Here is a 21,798-nt window from a genome sequence, read left to right on the forward strand (position 1 = left end):
CATCAACTTCTTAAGTGACCCAAACTAACCCTTAAATCACCAGGACAACAATGGACGTGTCAGGATTCAGCTTGAATTTGCACTCTTACATCTTTACCACAATCTATGAAACCCAATGTAAAGTCTGCTTTCTGGTTGTTATGATCAGTAGTACATTGAACATTACATTACAGTTCAGTTAGCTGATGCGTTTGTAAGACACACATCTCTACACTGTGAGCTTCCTGTTATTGAAAATTGATCATGGTTGTGACGCCTCGAGTTGAAAAAGAGTGAATCTCTTCCTTAACATAAGTTTGTCTGTACATCATCTATCATGACTGTGTGTCTCTACATACATCAGTGTGTGTGTGTGTGTGTGTGTGTGTGTGTGTGTGTGTGTGTGAGAGAGAGTGTGTGAGAGTGTGTGTCTACTCTGTGCAGTCACATGTAACATCAAGTATCTCTCCATACCCATCATCCTATCCTACCTGCCCTGTCTGCAGCCTGGACCCTGCTTTGTGGTTCTGTTGTCAGGGTAGCATCCCACTTCATTGTCCAGTCACAGAAGGATGTTGGTAAGACTCCGCCCCCCGATATCTCATTATTTGTCATCATCATTTCACATTGTTGAGGTCATTTGTCTTTCATCTGCATCAACCCTGTGAGTAGGCGTGGTCGTTTAAGTTTGACATGTTATGACTACACTCGGCTGGTTTTTGTGTATGTATATCTATATATATATATCTATATATATATGTGTGTGTGTGTGTGTGTGTCATCCTGGGTCTTGTATATCAGAATGTGTATGCGTGCTGCCCATGGGTTCACGGTGTTTACATGCGCGTGTGTCTGCGTACGTTTGTGTGTGTGTGATCTCAGATCCCAGACTCCATCATCTCGCGGGGTGTGCAGGTGTTGCCCAGGGACACAGCCTCTCTCAGTACCACGCCCTCGGAGTCACCACGCGCCCAGGCCACGTCCCGCCTCTCGACCGCTTCCTGTCCCACACCCAAAGTGAGTACACGTACAGTAAAAAAGAACTCAGCAACATGCATAAATTTAGACAAATACACGGCCGTACTTAAATCCTTTTGAGGACTTTACGTTAGCGTTAGCGCTGTCCTCGACTAAAGAAAGTGTTAGTCGACTAACACTCGTTCTAATTTATTGATTAGTTGATTTAGTCGACTGTAAAACTCAGTTTCTCCAAGAAGAATCATGCAAAAGCACCATTTTAAATAGTGTTATTATTTACAAGAGATGTGTATTTTAAGTAAATCATTCAGCATAAAAAAATGACTAAAGAAATCTTAGTCAACTAATTCCAAAACAACCAATTTGTTCACTAAAAGAGTTGCAGCCCTATTCATTTCACAAAGTTTCACTACCCTGAATACCCTGCTTTGTTGTGAGAAGAGTTAACTTTGGTGCTTAAAACTCAGTTAAATCTTGCTGCCATTTAAAGCTATGCATTTTATTGTGTTGTAATGTGCAGATTTAATCCTCAAACTAACCCTTAAATCTGATCCTAATTTCAAATGTAACCTTAAACCCAAACCCTAAATCATAACCTGCCCTTTGAAAAGTGCTTGTCCTCACTCTAAAACTTTAACAGGTTTTCACCGGGATAGGAGTGCGAGAACATTCACCTCCAACACACACACACACACACACACACACACACACACACACACACACACACACACACACACACACACACACACAAAGCCTGCCCGAGCCTATTTTCCTGTCTGCTCAGCCCTACTGTTTGTCTCCCACAGCTCAACTGCGTTTACCTCCACAGCCCACGGTTATTGTAGCTATACAGTTTACAGTTTACTATTTTGTGTACAAACATATATGGTTTCTCGTGGAATCACTGTTATACTTAAAATACAAAGATTTCTAAATGTGATTCATTATTTCATTTCATTTCAGTTGTTTTGGGGGGAAAAGGTTGTAATGCTTTTCATGTTTCTCTCAACTTTAGTTTTATTGCATTTTTCGTGGTTTGAAATGTGTTTTTATTTGTTAATGTCTTAGTTATGCACTAGTTATTGTAGTACATTCCTGCAGTAGCTGTACACATCACGCACACACACACACACACACACACACGCACACACAGTCTTGACCAGTGTTTTCTTTCAGTGTTTCAACTTCGCACAGTGTTCTTTGTTCGTTTCAATGTGTTTTATATGTAAAACCCCTGTTGTTTGTGTGTGTGTGTGTGAGTGTGTGTTTATGGAGACAGCAGGTTGTGGTTCTCATGCTTGGATGCGTATGCCTACATAATTATTCCCCAGGTTTAATTCAACACATTGCAATTATTTTAACTATATACCCTCAGTCTGCTTTATCTGTCCCGGCTCTAATGGGATACTTTAACATTTTGTTTCTTTTCTTTTTTTCTTCCTAAAATGTTCATGCTGTCACTCCTAGCGCTCATTTTGTAGCCCATATGCACCACATGTTGACAGCTCTCAGGTTAGTTTGGGGCTCATGGTGCCAGTTGGTTATAACGAGGAGTGCTAAGGTGTTTTCTGTTTAAGTGACACAATTCTTGATGGAAAAAAGCGACAAATTGTAATATGAAATGTCCAAGTATCCTTCTATGTTTTCACCAATCTCTCCTGCAGGTCTTTAAAATGCAGAATGGCGTCAACTCTCTCTCTCTGTCTCTCTCTCTCTCTCTCTCTCTCTCTCTCTCTCTCTCTCTCTCTCACCTCATCTGTCACCTCATCTCCATGTGTCTCCCGGACAGCAGGCAGGTGCTATGGGAATAGATGAGGGGGTTTCCATGGGAACAGAGGGCTGGGATGTTAGTGGAGGAGAGAGGGCGGGTGCATAGGCGAATCACAAAACACAGCGCTCGAGACCCGGCTTAACCCCGGAAACTCACTTCTCTAAAGGTCTGTTTGAAATGTAGATATTTAAATATGCAGTTCAGCCATAAGTTAAAAACAATCGGTCAATATGTGGAGAACTGAGCCGCAAGTAAGGAGATGAAACGTGTTCAAGCCAGCGCTTCTGTGAACCTGCTGAGGTGTCATTGAAAGTCCTTGAGCACTGGAGTTACATTATGTCATTATACATTACGCTTTTTCTTCTTATTGACAATATTGTGTTCCACGTTTCAGTTGCATGACCTTGGACCTGTCTTTGCACTGAACTGTGGCAATATTGTTTTGCGCTTTGCAACCATTGTTTTCGGTGGAGAGAGCAATGACGCTGAGCATTGGGTGCAGCATGCCGCTTGGATCTTTATCTTTTTAACCATGCACTGAACGTTCTCTCAGTTATATCTTTGACCTTGTTTTTCCAGTGATGTTTGAGTGAGTGACCAATGAGATTACAGCATCAGCCGAATGTGACCTGTGATGTGAAAATAAGGCTTCTTTGCATTCTCCGCCTCTGCAGGAGGACACTTTCAAGTCTTTTGTTAGCGTAACTATGTGATACTACACTTTTGGTAAAAAAAAAAATCTAATTGCCCAGTGCTCACTAGCTACCTTGCCTATGTTGTTGACCTTGACTTTTCCTCTGCACTGTGCAATAAGGTGCTGACCTCAGCAGAGTACAGAGGACAGAGTGTGGAGCTGTAAATAATTGGTCAGTGGGGAGCTTAATTTCTGCTGCTGTTGTCCCAGTGCAGCTACTGGCTCCACTGATGCAGTGAGGTAGTCCTGTCCCATCAGTTTGAGCATTGCTAGCCTGTCACGATCACATGCCGACTACATTAGCCATCGTTTGTTTGTGACATGTGTATCTGTACACGTGACAGACAGCTAATGGCTTTTCTAGGTACAGTTTTTTAGCTTGTTTAGATTCTGTCACAGGCTGTTTCCCAGCGACAAGCAGCCATATGTTCTTTGAAAATCCCATGTTGCAAGCGGCTGCCGACAGTATGTACACAATGTCCCCGGAGCCAGAATGGCTCTGTTCACTGATGCATTTCATGTGCCACTGTGGGCTGTGTTCGCTTCTTAGCTGGGTCTTGTTGGCAGCGCTGCGTGGTGGCTTTGAGAGTGGATGGTATGAATGGAGTAGGTCTTAATCTTGTCAGCGCCAGAGCTGCTGCTGCGGTTCCCATACAAGCAGGACCGGCAGCACGGCTCACAGAGAAAAGCACGAGCAAGGAAACGGCAGATAGAAACAGGCATAAAGACACACACAGGTCACGTATCAGCAACACAGCTCACGTAGCATTTGTCAAGTGTGCGTGTAGGTGTGTGTTTTTGGCAGGTGGAGGGTACGTGACGCAATTAAATGTGCATGGGTGAGTCTTTGATGATGTACGTGCAGAAGCGAACATGTTGCGTGTGAACATGTGTGTGTGCTGTCACAGCAGCTCTGTAGTTTCTCATAGGTTTTGCTAGCATAACGCCTGAGTGTGTCTCTACATCACAGAGGAGCGCACACTCACAACGGATGTCCAAACCTATCTATCTGCTTACACACACGACACATACACATACAGTCAATTTGAACTCAAGAAATCATCTGTAAGGGAGAGTGTGACTGTCTCACTCTCATATGCAGCGCACACGCACACAGCCGACAAATGCAAGCAGATACAAAAGGATTACAAACTGAGCAGCTCTACAACCATTCATGTAACCAGATTTTCTTTCTGTCTCTTACTTGTGCACACAAACACACACACACACACACACACGCATGCATAAGATACAGGGAGGGTAGTTGTACCCTTCCACTCCTGTGAGCATTTAGTACAGTTATGTAATGGTGAGTTTGGATTAATGAAGCATATGGGAGATGGGGCTTTGACTCAGAGGATGGTTGACTGTGTTTGTGTGTGTGTGTGTGTGTGTGTGTGTGTGTGTGTGTGTGTGTGTGTGTGTGTGTGTGTGTGTGTGTGTGTGTGTGTGTGTGTGTGTGTGAGATGGTTAGAATTTTTATGTGCACTCATTTGAGACACAACCACAAAAAATACTACTGCCTTAGATGGGTGTACTCTATATTAGAACATGTAAGATTATCTTACGAGTTTAAAACATCGTTTGCGGTTGCACTTTAAATTAATATTACAACGTTGATGCACAGATATGTTGGTCAACCTGTGTTCTCACATTTTCTTCTTGTGAAATACTGAATACTTTTTTTATAAGACATCTCTAACGCCCTAATCTGTGATGAGGGGTTCATTTTAAGGGTTTTAAGGGATGTTGTTCTTGGAGGAGTTCAGGTATGCGCATATCTCCAAAAGTCATAATGGAAAAAGATATGGTAATAACAGGTTGACCAACACATCTGTGCATCAACGTTGTAATATTAATTGACAGGTTGACAGATTGTACCTGTTTGATTATTCAAATATTTGATTGTTCTGTTGTGAAAAGGCTCTCACAAGTCCAAAAAAGCAATTACAACAAAAATAAAATGTTTTTTAACATAGTTGCACTTATCGAATACCTTCCTTTTGTCAGTTGATAATAAATCACCACACAAATGTAATTTAATCTAATTTTCTATGTGAATTATCTAAAACAATAATAATGCCTCTTAAGCCTGACTGCTGCCCTTTCATCACACACTCTCCTTTCCATCAGAGCTTTCACCATGATGCATCTGCAGGTGCTACCCGTGTTTATGCTCTGTGTGTTGTATACTGTTCCAAACATCCCATCAACTTGACTGATATTGGCATTTATTTTGATTAAAGTATTCAATGCTCTCCCATGATGCCTTTGCACAAACTCTTTCTGGTGCTGGCGGTGCACCTAGAGGACACTGCCTCACTCTACATCGGTCCTGTGGCTCTTTTTGTTGTTGTTGTTGATTAATGGCTTGATGTATGGCTTTGGAGCCAAGGCCAAGGTTTATGGAAATCAACCCATCCTTCTTCACTGGATTGTGGGAAATGAGGCAGTGCAGTAGTGCAATTCAGCACACGCCACTTCCATGACCTTCAACACATCGTATTGCCATTCTGGTCACTGCCTCTCGCCAAAACAAGAATGCGTTAACATGCACACATGTGTGCAAACAGGCACGCTCATATATTCATTTTTACATGCGTACCAGGCTGATACTACGGTTTTGAGTATGTATAGTAGGACATTCAAAACATGTAAATAGCTTAGTCTTTATTGTGATATTTTTAAGTGTTTAACACAGTTTCAGAGCTTAATACATGACTCAAACAATTAAAACATGATACAATTCTAGACTTTATCATCATCTAATTGATTATTTGACAAATCATTTCAGCACTAATCTCTTTTGTTGTATTATGGATACAATCACACAGTTGCTTAGTTTGTAGATTCACTATACTCACAGTCACACGTACAAACTTGGCTATTGAAGCATTTTCTGTCCTGTGCCGGATTTTCACAGCAGTCAAAACAAATGCGATGGTCATGGTGTGTGAATTGCACATGCTGTTTGGACCGAGTTTGATCTGTAAGCAAAACACAGAATCATCACTTGCAAATGAGTAGTGGCAGAGGATCATTGAGAGGGAAGTGATCAGACAGAGGGAGATGAATGATTTATGCCTTGGCTGTACGCCGTTCTAATGTCAAATCAGCCGGCTGCAGTGTGACGGATCAATGATCTGCAGCCTGTACGGCAGCTTCTCTTCCTGCAACCCAGAACAGTGCAGGAGACATGAGTCTGTACTGTACTGTTTTCTTTATTTCCACGCCACTGGAGTGTATTTGTGTGTGCGCTTATTACATTGAGAGAGTGTGTGACTGGATGGTTTTGTCGTTCTGTTCAGATGAGGACATTGAGGCCAGGCGCAGTGTGATGCTCCGGCGCTGTTTTACAGCCTGTGTCATCATTCCTTACAGGTTTATTCCCCTGTGGAAACCATAGATAGGACTTGTTATATGCCTTTGTGTTCCAGTGAAATCATTCGCGTTTGGTTTTACCTGACAGTATTGACTGCTTGTGTGTCTGTTACCATTTGTGTGTGCGTGCGTGTGTGTGTGTCCAGCAAAGCAGCAGTACTACTAGATATGTATTATTGTCCTCCTCCAGTGCAGTAAGGCTCATAAAAGTGACTCCTCGTATCCTGGCCTGCTGGAGGTGTGGAGGATTTATGATGGAGTGTGTGAGAAAGAAAGGGAGAGAAAAAGAACAGAGAGTGGGAGGGAGTGAAGGAGAGAGAGAAAGGGACAGAGAGCTAATGAGTTAGAGAGGACAAGGGGAAGAGAGTGGGAGGTGGGGAAGGAAAGATGCATATCTAATTGAAATTGAACGAAACCAACACACAGGGAACGTGTTAGGCTAGCTGGGCCTGTGCTGCACGGTCTGTCTCTCTGTCTGTTCGTCTATCTGTAGCCGTCTGTCCAACCCCGAGGGACAGTCCTGTGGCTCACCTCATATCAGCCTCTCCGACCGGACTCAATCATCTCAAATCAGCATGAAAACGCCAGAAAGAGAGGCGCAGTGAGGAGGGGAAGATGTGAGAAAGAGAAAGTGAGGGTTAAGAAGGGGCGAGAAAGAGTCACATCCGTCATCTTCCTCAACAGAAACACTCATGGGAAACGCACACACACACATACCCACACAGACATGCGCGCACACAGACCTCAGTCATGCGTGTATGATTTAGTGCAGCACCGTATGTACAGCTATATACCCTCCTCCTCCTCCTCTTTCTCCTCCTCCTTATTGTCTGTTGCATTTCCTTGCTGCTCTTTCACTCTCTTGTGCGTCCTTGCCTTCTTATCTCTCTCTCTCTCTCTCTCTCTCTCTCTCGCTCACCCTCTCCCAGTTAGCGAGTGTGTAAAAGTGTGTGAGTGTGTGTGTGTGTTCTTGTGCCGGGGAGCTCATTCTGTTCCGACTCCAGGCAGAAGATGGTAAGTACTGTCTTTCCTGCTGCATATCTGAGAGAATGTTTACAGGTTTTGAGTGTGTGTTTGTGTGCTTGTGCAGAAGTCATTTGTGTGCCTGTTTAATAAGTGAAGGATTTTTTCTTCTTCTTTTTTTATTAGCTGAGTGGAAATGGGGGTGGATGCATCGCGTGTACAGTGTGTTTTGTAAATAAGTTGTGCTCTTGCATACATATTTGTGCATGTGTGTGTGCTGATGCTGACGCCTGAAGGAGGTATACGCTGTCAGGCCACGAATGAGTCTAGGGGGTAGAAGGGTGAGTAATGCTGCGATGGGACTGTTGACTAGCAGACACTGGCTGCAGGGTGAGGAAGAGGAGGGAGGATGAAGGGGCTTGTGTGCCTGATATTGTGGCCATGGTGTTGGAAGGTGGTGGACATCACACATTCATTAAAAAGAATGACAAGCAAGCGTAGCAATCTCACAGGACTCCATCAGTGTTGAAGTCAAGCAATCACCTTCGCAGAAACAGAAGCAACTCCATCTTCATTTCCTCTTCTTCATTTAGCTGCTTTTACCCAGAGACCCTCACAGTAGAATTCATGCAAGAGAGGAATCAGGAACCCCTTGATACCGAAGCTGTTATTCCTTTTCCCTGGAGTTAGCATGTGCTTCCCTCCGGTCACTAACATAGCAGCTTAGCCGGAGCGCTACTGGTAATGGAAATGAGGGCAAAATGGAGAAAGTAGTGTTGAAGCATCTCCTTCAAAATCCACGACGGCTTTTAAACAGCTGACAAGGAGCAGCAGCAGGATATTGATGTAGCCTTGGAGACTCTACTGATAGCTAAATGTCAGGTACAGCAATAAATGTGCAGCTTTACACAAAGATTCCCAAAGTGTGCATTTTATTCCTGTTTGCACTACAGAGTTGTTGATAAAAAGATTTATATAGATGATCTTAGGACAGGCCAACAAAATTAGGTATCATATGTTTGGATTTTGCCAACTGTATTCGGGATAACAAAGGAATAGTTTGACATTTTTCACTTTCTTTGCCAAGAGAATATTCAAGATTAATACCACTCTCATGTCTGTCCGGTAAATATGACGTTATCGCCGGCAGCTGGTTAGCTTAGCTTAGCACAAAGACTGGAAACAGGGGGAAACAGCTAGCTTAGCTTTTCCCAACGGTAACAAATGACACCTAACAGCTCCTCCAAAGCTCATTAATTAACATTTGATTTAATGACACAGCTATCGCCTGAGCGCGGTGACTTCCTGGAGTCTCTGCCGGTTTTCTGGACAACAAGAATCAGCCAAAAGGTGTAATTGTTACACTGTGTTTGTTAGTGAGCATCAGAGGTGCTTTTAGGCAGATTGTGTTACCTTTGGACGGAGCCAGGCTAGCTGTTTCCCCCTGTGTCGTGTCTTTATGCTAAACTAAGCCATCTGGTGCCGGCGGTAGCTTCACATCTACCATAAAAACATAATATCAATCTTCAACAAGAAATCAAATTCCCTAAATGTTTTACCATTCCTTCAAAGAGGTTATTTTAGAAAATACATGAAACAAAACAAGCTGACTGGCATTAGAGACAAAGTATATTATTCTTATTGCACTGACAGGTTTGAGAAAAATAAGCCTTCGAACACAGAATGACTTCATAAAGAGATTTCTTTTTTGCGGTGCACTACTCTTTTCCTCTATTTGAAAATCTGCTTAGCCCGATCTTTACGTGCCCTGGGGGGGAAATATAAACATGCATGTCAGGCTGCAGCGTATACCCTCCGTTAACAAGAGACACAACAGCTTTCAATAACCGGATGAAAAAGGCAGTTTGACATGAAAGTAGCTGTGAAGAACGATCCGACCCTGTTAGATGTCAGGTGCTGAGGGATGGCTGAGGTCTCTGGCTTGTATAGGACGCGGGATGTATTATAATATGTGTGATATATTGTTACAGAGACCAGATGAAAGTAGCTACGGCCTGAAGGAAAGTGCTCTTTTGTCTCTGATTAATGTACACACATTCAGCCCCCTCCCTTGCTTTATTTGGCTCGTAGCACCCATAGACCATTTGGGTCAAAATGCTTAAGGCGCACTTCAGCAGAGTTCAGTGTGCTCGTTCATGGGTGAACTATTTGGGATTTTTTTCATTAGGATATATATATTTATGCAATCACCTTATACATCAGTGTTTAGACATGTACACACACACACACACATGCCTTATAAACGTGCGTCTGTATGTGTGAAGTTCGCATGCATTGTATTGGATATTATACTGTCTCGAGTTACTCACGCCCACTGACTCGGAGAGTTTGCCCTGAGGGCGATGGAGAGAGAATAGAAAGAGTACAAGAGGGCTTTGAACAGCGAGACAGAAAGAGAGAGACACACAGTCAGACAGACAGAGCGGAGAGGGGCAGACAGGAAATGGAAGGCAGTAAGAGGAATGGACGAGACCGTTTGACCAGCTGCACTGAGCATGTGGGCTGCTGATGAGAAGCGGGCAGGGAAACTGGTGAGCAGCTTAACACGGGCCTGTCAAATCAGCTGTGTTAGCTCTCACTCTCTGCCACGCTGGCAACTCACTCAATAGCTCATTAATTTCTAATTCATGTAGACACGGAGACGGCCATAGGAGGGCAGTGACGCATGATCGGGGCCGGACGATGCTGCGGTCGCTTGGTTGTCCAGCGTCTCACCTTTGTTTATTCAGACGGGAGCCATTGGAGAGCGAGTTTTTTCTTTTTCAATAACTTGCTTGTTTTGAAAACGTAAGCACAAAACTTCAAATCAGCTTAGAGCACCGACGGCACAAGTTTAATTTGACAGCAACTTGTCAGAATCCTGCACAGTCAGAGTGTGTGATATCATTCAAAAGATGTTTACGCTGATCAAGCTGAATCTATGATTCAGTTTGGATCTGAGGAATGTGTAATCTAATAACAGATATTCATGACCGGGAGTGTGGTACATTGTTATTTTGTTTCTCAACACTACTTGAGATAAGTGGGTGCTGCAATATTGTGCCAGTTTAAGGAAAATTCTAGTCTATTTCTCATTGATCTTATTTTGGTAACAGTGGCCAGTCTGACTGCGACTCATGCTAACTTTGCACCCGTCACCTCCGTTGCAGAGAACAAGAGAAACGGAAATACAAACTCCAGCAAAACAACATCTTTTGGCGCAGGTTTTCCATATCAATATGAATTCTACATGAATCATTCCGTCAGAATTAAAGTGACATGGAAATTAGATGTAGCCAACAGCACACTTGCCTGCTAACTAAACACTGCCTGTTCACTTAAACATGTATGAATTCACATTTACTGAATCTGTACAACAGAGCAAACGATTGCACGTTAGCAGGCAAGTTAAAAATGATTTTCCTGACAGACACCCGACTGCTGTATCAAATATAGAGAGAGGGCAGCCGTGTTCGGGATCCATCTCAATGTTGTGCTGTGGAGTTGAAGTAACGTGACACACATTCCTGACAACAGACAACAAGGCAGCGAAGATAAAGAAACGATGCACAATTTAGAATTTAAGATACTTTCAGAAATAGCCTTTGTACTTCAACATGCAATTTTAATGGCAGTATCCAGAAATCGTGTAATGTATGTCACAAGCGTAAAACAATCCTCCTTCTTAGTGTGTGGTGAGACCAGAGAAGACAAATAGCTTCATTCGATCAATGGCGAATTGAGCTTTCTCTTAACAGAGTGCTACCTCGCTGCTGCTGCTGCTGCTGCTGCTGCTGCTGCTGCTGCTGCTGCTGCTGCTACAGCTGCTGCTGCTGCTGCTGCTGCTACAGTATTTAGGAGACATTGTGTAGTTCACTCCTGAGTTTCAATTTGTAACCTCTCGTGGTTTCCTGCCAGTGTCCATTATCTGAGCAGTGAGTTTGATGAGAGCAGCTACTGTGAATCTACAGCATTTCAATTAGGAGGGATGGGATGCTCAACTCCTTGAAAGCCCCACTTTGAAAAAGGCAACGTATTATAATCTAGAATGTTTCTGTTTCACGAGGAAATGTCGGGAATCTAATGGCTTTAGTAATAACTCATAGTGAGCTTGACTTTCAATGCCTGTCATTTGTTTTGGGAATAGATGAGATATATTTAAATGGTTATTCCAGTGAAATGAAATTTCCGAGCTGGAAGGCTCTCGGACCAGTTAAAAACCTCTGCCAACGCAGATGGCCGTGTTTGTGTTGTGTTTTTGATATTTAGACAAAATAGCACGTAAATGAAATGCTGAACAGCCGCCGTCTTGGACATAATGAATGTCTCTCCCACCCAGTAAATGAACGACATAGCGCTATAGATAGACAACAAATAAAGCAGATCCACATCCATTGTCCATCCAAATTTATGGAAATCTGATGAAAAAGATGCAAGAGGCAGAAGCATAAGCTCTTTCCAACCTCATTAGTGTAGGTAATAAAAGTCTTCATGTGCCTTTTGGTGGAGGCCTTGTTATTAGAAATGCCTTACCACAGCATGAATGAAAATGCTCCAATCATGGCTAACCCCAGCAGAGCAGTAATAGGTGATACTTTTGGGTGCTAGAAATAAATTACATTGCATTTTCCTGCCTCATTTTATTTCCCGTGTGATTTCTGGTTGCGACATGATGGGGAAGCGGGGATATTAAGTTGGAGACATTTTGGATCAATGATTGACACCTACATTGATTGCAGGGCTTATCTGTTGTACTATGTCGTAGTGAGGTTTGCATCCTGTATCAGTTCAAATTGATCTGGATTCGTGGGAACTTCAAAACCATTGGAAAATATCAGTTTTACAGTCAATGTATGACCTGACATAGTGGTACATTAATGGATAACTGCAGGTTTTCTGTGATGTTTCAGATGAATTCAGTGGTGTGTTGCCACTTCTGAAGCAAACAGACATGAATACATAGTCAATACATCACATCGGGACTTGAAGCACACATTTTATTGTTTTACTCTATGCAAACCAAGAGAGAGTGTTACACATGGTACGTATGTCTTCAAGACTCAGACGTTTGAGTTTAAAAGGAGCACTTATATTCTGGATCAGGACGAGTACAACACACAAGAGCGGGATAGTATAGTGGCGTTGCAACTAGTCATTCAGCTTCTCTGATTCTCTGTTTTCTCAGAGCAATAAAAGCTTTGATGTTCAGGTATAAACAGAGGACTTGTGGAATCTATTTTGCTATCAGGACTCGTGAATATAAACGGACACGCTTAAAGCTGCATTTGACAAGATGAAGAATTGACACAGTGTTCAAAATGTGTGATGGTTCCTGTGAAACCTGTCCTCCTATTGTTCTGATGGGATATGAACCTACATGCAAATCCTACCTGCTGTCCTGTCCTGTCCTGTCCTGTCCTGTCCTGTCCTGTCCGTCATGCCCTTGGCTGCCTTGGCCCATCCGAGACAGTCACACAGAGAGCTGTCACGCAGATGTCCTCCTGAAAGACAGAGGGCGCTGTCTGCTCCACCCGTCAGTCTCTGTGTGCCTCTGTCCCCCTGCTCAGCCCGGCTTTGGCTGTGTTAACCCTCTTCTCTTCTCCCCTCCTCTCTCTCTCTTTCTCTCTCGCGGCACTAGGCGCGGCTCCCCTCCTGTTCATCCACCTTAAGCATTGCTGAGGTACTCCTGCATGTGTTCTAATGCATCGTGACGGCCGTCATCATGGCATCGGTTTCTACTCCCTCCCTCTCCCACCGCACTTCCTGCCTGGAATGATTGCTTCACCCCCTAAACTTCATATCCTTTCCCGTGTGTGTGTGTGTGCGTGTGTGTGTGTGTGTGTGTGTGTGTGTGTGTGTGTGTGTGTGTGTGTGTGTGTGTGTGTGTGTGGGAGCCGTCCTACCTGCTGCACTCCTGCTGTCTCTCTGTGGTTTTCAACACACTACCCACAATCCTTTCCGTTCCTCCTCTCTGTTTTCGTGTGGATGTGGTCTTGTTATGTTTTTCTTCTAATTTTTGTCTTGTAGTAAAACGTCACTCTGGTACACGTACTGTATCTAACCCCTCGCCTTGTTTGCACACTCACACACCCTCTAAAAATAAACAAACCTCCATCACTTGGCATATTCCTCCACTGCGTTTCAACCTCAGAATTGAAGTTGAAAGATGCTTGAATTATGTATTTGAATGAAAGTGATATTGCTCGCACAAACAAAGTGTGTGTGCACACCTCAGTTCCTTTAAAAGGGCCTCTCTCACACACACACACACACACACACACACACACACACACACACACAGCATCTTGCAAAAGAGAAAAGGCCCGGTAAATGTGCTGTAAGCCTTTGCATCTCTCCTGCTTGTTACTCTGGTCAGGCTCCAATGACTCTGATCTTTAAGTGATAAAGACTTGGCCTCAGTGCAAGGGCGTGGAAGAGCGCTGACACTTGTCCAATAAGATATCGGAGTCCATTGATTACCTGTAATTGCGCAGTAATGAAATCTGGAAAAGAGTTTGGAAGCTTAAGACCGAAGACTTCAAAAAATAATGTCCATCTCAAAGGTGTTGGGAGGTAATGTTTGCTTTAATCGTATTTCTATGGCGCAGGCTTTGAGATCATTCATCTTCATTTGTCGAAGTAGAAAATGTGCAAAAGATCATCTCTTTTCCAAAAAAGTAATTATAATGCAATTACTGTCCTATTTTGAAACAGATTACATCACTGTAATTAGATAACATTACTTGTAATATGTTTTAGAGCCAAACATCTACACCGATTTTATCTTTTCACACATATATTGAAATTATTAAGTTTGTCAGCCATAATTGAAGCACAGAAATACCAAATACACTTTATAGAATTTAGAATTTAATGTTTATGATGATCAGCATAAATCAATAAAGTGAATATAAGCTTTTTTAAATATTTAAATTTTTCTTCTCACAACTTTAAATATATTTTTGTAGAATCTTTTATTTTTTTATTGATATTCATAACATTTCCAGTGACGCATGTTGCTTAAAATATACTGCTTTAATTGCTCTTTGTCTATTTGCATCTCTTGGCATAAACCATTTAATAACTCAATTTAAGAGATCTTTATTCATGTCAGTTTATTGATCGCTATCTTTTTTTTTCAAATATTGTTACCAGATTGGCCTCAAAAATATCTAGTATCGTTCAGGCTGTATTGTCAGTGCCATCACATATGTTTCATGTTTTTTCTCTACCTTATTTTAGATCCAAATTATCATGGCAAAAACACGACCAAAGAGCCCAAGCATTGCCTCTTTTCCCCTAAAGTAATTGTAATCCAATTACTGTGCTCGCAGCAGTACAATTGAATGTTCATTACCAAACAGGTCACTGCGCCTGCCATCACTTGTACTCTGTCTCTGCTCTCCCAGCTGTTGCCAGACAGAGGCGTTGGATACGGCCGGGAGTCAAGCACTCACTTGGGTTCACTTCCTAACTTCCACTTGCAACACACACTTCTAGAGAAAAGTGCCCTCAGTCGCAGCGCTCGACTGAAACTGTTGTGAAAATCCACTGAACTGGTTCTGTTCTTCATCCATCTTTGGTTTTTGTTGTGTTGTTGGTGGTTAGTGTTTTTCTAGTTGTTATGCCATTTCTTTGTATTCTTAAATTTCCTTTGATGCAGAATGTGTGTCAGGTACTGGCTTAGTTCTGGGATGTGTGTGTGTGTGTGTGTGTGTGTGTGTGTGTGTGTGTGTGTGTGTGTGTGCTTGTGTGCTAAACTGAAAGAGACTGTGTCAGCAACTGTGTTTTTAAAAGCACCACTAACTGATATGTTGTGTTGATCAGAGTGGGCGTGCATGCCTGTTGCCTGCACCTGTGTGAGAGAGTGTGTGTGGCATGAAGGTGAGTGACTATCCTGTGGCTTCCCCCAGGCCTCACGGAGAGAATTCAGGGCTCACCTGGATGAGGTCATCACGCTCAAGTCAAGGTACTCTACCTTGGACCAGGTAAACCCGCTAACCTTCTACCAACCTCTTATCTACCGGCATGCAGGCCACTGGCATCCCACAAAACACCTCACCACACTAGTGACACACACCTGCACACACGCACACAGGCAGGGAGAGGCACACGTAACATTTTAGACAAGATCGCACTGGGCAACCCCTTGTTATAGCATGTAGCGCTGGAACACGTTAGCGAAACTGCTCTTACTTTAGTTTAATGTCTTTGCTGATACTCCAAGAACAACAGATACGATACACACAGTATATGGTGGCTTATGTTCAGCTGTAAAGGGAGAATCCAGAAGATGTCACAGTGCGAAACATCAAATCAGGGTTATAGTGATAGAGTAGACCCCATTTACACGTGGTATGAACATGTGATCTGTGTCTGGATACCTTACATTTATACATGAACACACAATCTTTTAGCTTTAGTTATTTCACATTAGATGTATGTATATGCTGTATTCTCAGTGCTCACCTCACTGCTGTAAAGCAGGCAGGGCTCTGCTTCCATGCACCTTTTTAGAGATTTAGCAATATTTTTAATCAAAATGTGATGTCAGCTGTACGGTTGTTCGCCTTATAAATTATATATTTGTACACCCTACATGGCCTGTTCCTGCTGTATGAAGCTATATGAAGCCGTCCAAAGGAAGCATATGTACTGCTCATACAGCAGCATCCCGTCCATTGACCTGGAATATGCCGTGTTTGTTAACGAGTCCTACCTAATTTGCATATTGAGATCTGATCACAACAAAATTGAGATAGTAAGAATGCTTATTGATACCAGGTCTAAAAGCAAAGGTCAGTGAGGTGATATCATTATCCCGATACAGATTGCCTGTAAGGACCAGGTGGAAAGGGGGTTTTAGTCTCTGAACACAAACACACATTTTACACTTCCCCATACAACATATTTCTACAGGGGGAGGTGTGTAGTGCATAGGTCATTCAGAGAAAGGTTTTCGAGTTAGTGTGGTGATACACATGGCAATATCGTGGGCGGAATAACAAATGTGATTAAAAGTCAAAAGAAACATGGTAAAGCAACGCTTGAGTCGGACAGTGTTGCCCCTCAGAGTTGCTCTAGAAGTTGCCCTGTGTATCACCACCTTTTGTAATCAGCAACATTCCTCCCCATTGCCTCTCTCAGGATCTCCACCAGCACTCATTCTCTCCCATTTATCACCCATCTGGTCATTTGATGTGATTTGTGCATTAGTGGCTGGTGATGTTGTAGTGTTTTGTTTTCTGCAGAGTGTATGAGCGTGTCTGTGTGTATGTACCTTGTCTGGATTTGTGCATGCGAGTGTGTGTCTGGATTAACAGATGATGAAGAAATTGGGAACCACAAGAGAAGCCAAGAAAGCTCAGCAGTCAGTGGAGAGAGCAGAGTCCTTGGCTGTCGTTTCCCCCCCTCAGGCTCTTGCCTCCCTAGGGAGGAGGACTTGCCTTTGGATTGCCACAGTCGCATTTGGTCCTGCCCTCTACTACTGTGTCGCTATCACTCCAGCGTTTTGTCCTCTGCTCCATCCCTCTCCCTCTCTTGCCCCGTCCCGCGGGGCGAGGCGGTTGAAGCCGGTTCAGACGAGCCTCCCTTGCCCTGTCCCTCTCCTCCTCACGGCGGACGGATAAATCTTCCCCTTTTTGCATAATTTGTCTGACAGCTCCTTTGTTTTGTGCTGAGCTCAGCACCGCAGAGGTTGCATCCCATCATTTCCTGGAGCGTCTCCTCGGCCAGCTGGTTATTGGCCCCATCGATTTTTTCCCCCATGCGGCTCGCAGCCCCTGGAGCCACGTGTCTCGCTGACCTGGCCACGCTCACTATTCTGTACCCGTAGACCGCCGCCGCTCGCTCCCCATTGATCTTCCTGGCACATCTCCATGACAACCCGTCGTCAGGCTGTTTCCGTGGTGACAACGGGGTTGGCGTGTACAGTGATTAGTGTTTCTGGCATGGGGGCCGCTGTTTTTTGTGTGTGTGTCTGTGTGTGTGTGTGTGTGTGTGTGTGTGTGTCTGCATTCCGAGCATACTGCGACGTGCCATTAAGAAGAGTGAAGTCAAAATCCTCAGACACACACACACACACACACACACACACACACACACACACACACACACATACACACGGATATATCAACGATGGCTCTCAGTGACTTTAATTCATATATTTTTGCTTAGTGACAGGCCTTTCCAACCTGTTCTCCTTGTGTTTGTGTGTGTGTGTGTGTGTGTGTGTGTGTGTGTGTGTGTGTGTGTGTGTGTGTGTGTGTGTGTGTGTGTGTGTGTGTGTTTTTGCATCCCTCATTTGATCTCATTCTCTTCTCTCACTTGGTCAGTCTCTCACCAGTAACGGGGGGGGATTGCAGTGGAGGGTAGATTAGAAATGAGTGTGAGAGTGTTTGACAGTCTGCTTTCTTTGCCCCCCCCCCCCCTCCCCCCCCCCCCTCCCTCTACGTCCAAAAACACCCCATTCTGCTTCTGCACTCATTCTCCACAAACTCTCCTCACTTCCTTACGCACACTTCCGGTAGCTTTTACCACTGTGTTCATCTCCATATGCAAACTGTCTCCCCCCCATGGCTCTCTGATGGTATGATCTTTTTCTACTTAGCAATTTCTTTGCCATTCTGAGGTCTTGTTTTCCACCCGTGTCAGTCTTAGTGTCATCACTCCACACTGCATCCAGGTTTTTTAGCTGTTTGTTAGATTGGTGACTGTATATTTACTGCATTAACCCTCAGCTGCAGCACAGATGAATGACACATTACTATAGAGGCATATGTGAAACTGGATTAGGAAGTAGAACATTTGTGATTCTTGTGGTTTGTCTGTGTGTTTTAAGAGACTAGCTAGGTAGTGAGCTTCTGATGTAATTGTTCTGAGTTAATCGTGTCTTCTTTTTCAAATTTTAGATGTCTTTTGCAGTTTTTTTTTTTTTAGCAAGGCACACCTTGTACGAAAATGTCCTAGCTGTCGATCGTTAGTTTTCATATGTGCTTTTCAATGTCTGCAAGTTTTATCTGTGTCTTGCTGTAGCTGTATTTAGCTCCCTTAATCCCCACCTTTGTCTTTTTTCTGTCTTTTTTTTTTTCCCGTCATATCTCTCCCTCTCTCTGTATGAGGGCTGTGCAGATGTGGTACAAATCTCCTATCAACCACAGCTGGTGCCATCATGGAGGTCCCCTAAATAGTCTTTATACAACAAACAAAAAAATAAGTAAGCTAAAAGAACAGATAGCGGATTTCGTGTGGTTCATCTCGGTTCAGTAAAACTGTGAGGAGTCTGAAAAGGTTTTTATTGTGACACAGTAAACTGTCATGTCTTAAGTGCTCATCCTCCTGGATCTTGTCTCCACTCAAAGTCTCAAAATACACCTCGAAAGAGTTGTAGTTTGAAACTTTAGTAAGTATTTACAGCAGCAGGATGGTGTGTACAGTCTGTGGGATTGACATAGAATACACCTCAGTGTGTGTTTTCTTGGTAATGAAGGAACATGTCACCCAGTGCAACAATGTACACAGTATATTGAGTACAGAGGCTTGTTAGTAGTATCAATTCTTTAATGAAAAATATAGAAGATATCCAGCCGGATAACGTTATTGTTGCTCATCGTTGGCCAAGTTATTACTTCTAGGTCAAAAACAGCACAAAAATAAATTTTTAAAACAGAATTTGTGTTGAGAAAGTTGTATAATTCTAAATGTTTTCAGCTGTTCGTCTTTTTAAAGCGCTCCCAGGGCCTCCAGTATGGCTGCCGCAGGGTGCATTTTGCCACCTGAAAGCCCACTGCGCTTTCTTTCTATCTTTTTTCTCTTTCTTTCTATCCAAGTTCTCTCCTTGCTGCTCCCTTCTCCTGCTAGGGTTGCTTGTCGTAGTGGATGCCTGTCTGTCTGTTTGTCCCTTCGTCCGTCTGTCCGTCCGTCTGTCTGTCTTGTCTGTCTGTCTGTCTGTAGTGTTGTGGTTGCCGGGACAGATGCACTGATGCCTGTGATTCGATGCTTTATCTCCACTAGCTCCAGTGTAGGTTGGAGGGGCTTAAAGATGATCGCAGGAGGACCTTCAGCTCTCGAGTAACTATCCCGCCCCCCTCCCCTCCTTGCCTTTCCCTCACCCTCCTCCGAGGAGCGCGCAAAACAAACGCCCCGCTCTGTGAACCCCCCTCCCCCCCCCCCCTCTCCCTCTCCCTCCTCGCTTGCCTCGCTATCTCTCTAGCTCTCGCTCACTCTCTCTCTCTCTCTCTCTCTCTCTCTCTCTCTCTCTCTCTCTCTCTCTGTGTCTCTCTATCTGTCTGTTGCCACTGGTCTCCTTCTCGTCCTCAATCTGTCTGTCGTTCACTCTGTCTCACTGTTCCTCTGTCCGGTCCGTTAGGAGTCTTCCTTGCTCCGTCTCCCAGGTCGGTTTCCTGTCTCTACTTGTTCACTTTCTCTGGCTGTCTATCTTTCTCTCCCTCCATCTGTCTGTCTCTGTTTCTGTCTCTCCGGTTAACATGCTCTGCTTTCAGTAGCTATGTCTGGTGTGCTGGATGTATGTTAAGTAGATGCCATCAGGCCGCTCAAGCGGTCTTTATTGTTTTTGTTCTTTTCCTCCTGTTTTCCCTCCTTTCTGCTGTGTCTCGGCTCTGTAGTTTAGTGAAGTCTGTCTAGTCCGTGCTTCCTGTTTTTGTTTGTTTCTTTTCTTTCCGGGCTGTGGGACCACGTCATGCTGATCCTCATCCTGCCACCCTCGGTCTCTCTCTCTCTCTCTCTCTCTCTCTCTCTCTCTCTCTCTCTCTCTCTCTCTCTCTCTCTCTCTCTCTCTCTCTGTGTCTACCTACTTGGTGTTTTTCTATCTCTCTGTCTCTCCATCCCTCCTCCTCCACCATCCCACACACCTTGCCCCACCTCCCATCTCCCACCCTCTCACCTCGGCTGTTTGGTGCCCAGTGGTGTCACAGTGTTAGCCTAGTTATGACGGCGGTGAGGGAGGGGAGGAGGGAGAACGGGGTGGCTGGGTGGGTGGGGTAGAGAGACCTTCACCTTCACCATGGGTGTTCTGGTTCTCCATACACCACACACCACCCACACCCAACTTATGTGTGTTATTGAGATGCAGCGGTTGCAGCAAAGGGAAGTAGGACTACCAGACATGTCAGGGTAGACAGACTGACAGACAGGGATTAGTTATGCAAGTCAACACATCTAAAGGTAAAAAGACAGTCAGGTCACGAAGACAAATAGAAAGCAAAGAAGTCTTACTTACTATTGGCCAAAAGACACTTAAGTTTAAATATATGCCCTGAAGTTCTACAGATTGTAAAATGTTGGCACCCAAATTGATTTTGGCTCGATGTTTTGGTGACTATTTGGTGTAGTTGTATAAAGAAATAATGCGATCCTGTGCCAATCTTGCAGCCTGTTAACTTGCAACTTGTGATTCTCCTTCCCTTACTTAGTCCTTCCCGAAGGCTGAGCTTCCCAAAAACATGTTCACACTGTAACGCAGCATCTGCTTGATAAGAAGTCGTATATGGTTGCTGTTTATAAGTGCAGTTTAGCTTCTCTAACATCAATGTAATGGCCTTATGTTAGTTTTCTATAAATACCATTAACAGCATGATCACCAGGAGGTGAGATGAGAGAGTGTTGGTATGTCCATGTGGCACTTCTACGTGACAGTTGCCACCTATTGTACAGCCTTTTTTTTTTATCTCGTTTTCATTCGCCACTAATTATATGCATCGCATTTTAAATGATGTCCAAAGTGATTAAATACCATGAAGAAGCTCAGATCTACTTTACGATGTCCAACAGGACGATGGTCTTAGATGTGTCCCAGTTCCACTCCAATGAGTATGTACTGTTGTGTGTTCACACTGAAAACATTAAGTATACTCAGAAAAAGTCAGTATTTATTTATAGAGTACAATATGTTGTCCCAGAATGCATTGCTGGGAAGACAAACAAAAACAAAAAGGTTCATTCTTTACTCTTTCAACTCAAAGAAAAGCATAACAGCTGAGCTTGACGTCAATAGATTCCCTCTCCATGTCAACTG

At 43.7% G+C, this 21,798-nt stretch overlaps 1 protein-coding gene across 5 annotated transcripts in view; it reads left to right on the forward strand.

Moving 5' to 3' along the window:
• Positions 1-21,798, forward strand: part of gphnb (gephyrin b) — a 69,211-nt gene that overhangs the window by 33,218 nt on the left and 14,195 nt on the right. For 4 of the 5 annotated variants that reach the window (XM_029463006.1, XM_029463007.1, XM_029463008.1 and 1 more), the window contains exons 8-11: positions 862-996; positions 13,405-13,446; positions 15,680-15,754; positions 19,779-19,835. In XM_029463006.1, the coding sequence (XP_029318866.1) occupies positions 862-996; positions 13,405-13,446; positions 15,680-15,754; positions 19,779-19,835 (309 nt within the window). The remainder of the gene's footprint in view (positions 1-861; positions 997-13,404; positions 13,447-15,679; positions 15,755-19,778; positions 19,836-21,798) is intronic. The other variant, XM_029463011.1, reaches the window with a different exon arrangement.

Source organism: Cottoperca gobio, chromosome 24, assembly GCF_900634415.1.
Source record: "Cottoperca gobio chromosome 24, fCotGob3.1, whole genome shotgun sequence".
NCBI classification, from domain to species: Eukaryota; Metazoa; Chordata; class Actinopteri; order Perciformes; family Bovichtidae; genus Cottoperca; species Cottoperca gobio.